General features: G+C 49.9%; 1 protein-coding gene across 50 annotated transcripts in view; it reads right to left on the minus strand.

The window, feature by feature from the left end:
- MAP4K4 (mitogen-activated protein kinase kinase kinase kinase 4) overlaps positions 1–2,354 on the minus strand; it is a 197,964-nt gene that overhangs the window by 195,283 nt on the left and 327 nt on the right. For all 50 annotated transcript variants that reach the window (XM_057496893.1, XM_057496902.1, XM_057496894.1 and 47 more), the window contains exon 2: positions 1,930–1,995. In XM_057496893.1, the coding sequence (XP_057352876.1) occupies positions 1,930–1,995 (66 nt within the window). The remainder of the gene's footprint in view (positions 1–1,929; positions 1,996–2,354) is intronic.

Consider the following 2,354-nt stretch of genomic DNA (forward strand, 5'->3'; position numbering starts at 1 on the left):
TCTGTTCATGATTGTATGCCACTTCTGCACAGATTTCTCAATTCCTTAGGTTTGCATAATTTGAGAATCTCTCCTCCACTGTACACACTTTGTAGTCGAGAGCTGTGTCACTGCCAGTTGCCCAAATACTTCCCAAATGCAGGGCTCAGCAAATCTATTCCGAAAGCTTGGGAGAAACGGGATGGAACCCAAGAGGAAATGAGGAGGGGGAGAAAACAATGAACCTGCCCAAGTGTCACCATAAAGAACTCCCACCTCTTAAAACCAATACAGACATATTCAGGTTTCATTCTTCCTTTTTCTTAGGGTTTTAAAAATGCACGGTTGGCTTCCAGCTTACTTCACTGCCCCGCACAGCCATGCTGTCCGAAGAAGGCACAAACAATCCAGCTGCTGTGTAAGGAGGTCAAAAACAAGCTCTGGCTAACTCACCACTTAGATTTGGCCAGAAAAACTAGGTTAGAAAAAATCCAACTGATGCTTAAACAAACACTGGGACTAGGGAGAGTATCTTTAAGCCAGTTACCAGGCCACTCAGTGAGTTCCAACACAATCTCTTCCAAGATTTTTCCAAAGGCTTCCAAATTCAGTTGAGCTCAGCAGGCTGAGTTAACAGGGCTCCCTTTCAAATTCAAAAATCTGGCCCCAGCCCCAACAGTTAACCAACAAAACACATGCTAATTCACTTGAGATGACCTAAGAAAACTTACTCGAATTCAGACCTCAGACCCGTACACAGCCCAGGCCAGGGGGAGTTGGGGCTGGCTCAGTTTTAGGTGATAAATAAACCGTATTCATAAAGCAGAAAAGAGACAGTGAGACAATGAAAATGAAACACTTAATGCGGCCTAAGAAAATGTCTACAGTCGGCTTCCAACCCGCCCCTCCACCTCCATTTCAAAGAGCCAGTGACAATTCTCAGAGAACCACAAAGCCCTGCTTCAGAAGGTGGTGTGGTTTTTTGGGGGTTTTTTTTCTATCCCATCCTTGTACCCTCCCCAGCGCAGAGAACTTTCAGAAACGTTTCAGAATAAGAAATCAGGATGGGGAGAATTTAACATTCAGTTTCAAATTTTTAAGGCCAGCGTCTCCATTACCTACAGCTTTTTCATAATCTCTAGAATGTGCATTGGATAAAATGAACAGCACTGTTAGTCACATCACATGTCAGCTACTCAAGACAGACTCACAGTCTCCAGATCTGTTGGGGGTGGGGGTGGGGGTGGGAGGGCAGGTGTTGAAGAAGAGAGAAAGACCTGGGGTGGGTGTGAAATCTGGACATCCTCTTCACTCTTGCCCTCCCTCACTTCTGTTTCAACTACACACCTGTCAAACAGGTTATTCCTGGAATTCAGATTTTATAATCCTCATACTGTAATTCTTCCTGCTCCTGTTGCCCAAACACACACCCTTCTCTGCTTCCCCAAAATATGTATCCATCAGTGGAATGTCTGACAAGAGTTATAAAGTCGTCCCAGGTAACCCCAAACTCCGCACCTCTAGCACTTGGCAAGCATTCAAACGACGAAACATGACAATTTTTCAAGAAGGCCCAGGCAGTAGTTTAGCATAATCACAGACAAGGCCTGTTTATACTGAGTTTTAATTAACGCACAAACTCAGAAGGCCAGAATTGGGGAAAACAAAGAAATGAAGGTTGTCTTATGAAAAAATGCTTTCTCATTTGATTGAAGTGCACGCCTAAGAGTGTAGCTTATTTCCTTATCTCAAAGCCAGGAAATGGGGTCTTTTAAGGCCAGTCTGAATATAAACTCTGTTTAAAAACAGAGGGACTGCAAGGCGACACCCCTTTCCCAACTTTGGCCAAGTGTCGTAGCCTCCAGTCAGCAGCGTGTTTATCACCCTTTTCCTCGTCCCCCTACAAGAAGTTCCAACAGGCCACGGGAAACAAAGGCGCCCCACACCGACCTTATAGACTTGTCCATAGGTGCCATTTCCAACCACTTCCACCAGCTCAAAAATCCCAGCCGGATCCTAGAGAAGAAGGAGGGAGGGGTTATCATTTGAAAGAAGCACAACAATGAATAAGCGGGAGGCTGGAGAGAAAGGGCGGTTACAGGGGCGGTGGGCTGCGCCCAGTGCCGTCCCCAGCGCCCGAGGGCCGCGCCGCGAGGTCGGGGCCCGGGGCGCACGGAGGCCGGCGGCCCGGGGGACGCGCGGGGGGCGGCGGAGGGTCGCGCCCCGCGTCCCCGCACAGGCCGACGCCGGCAGACAAAGAGGCCGCCGCGCCCGCGGCTCTGCCCGCGGTGGCGCCCGAGCGCCCGGCGGGCCGGGGCGCGGCCCCAGTTCCCCGCACCCCGCACGCCCGTGGCGTGCCCGGAGCGGCCACTCAC

Source organism: Manis pentadactyla, chromosome 2, assembly GCF_030020395.1.
Source record: "Manis pentadactyla isolate mManPen7 chromosome 2, mManPen7.hap1, whole genome shotgun sequence".
Taxonomy (NCBI): Eukaryota; Metazoa; Chordata; class Mammalia; order Pholidota; family Manidae; genus Manis; species Manis pentadactyla.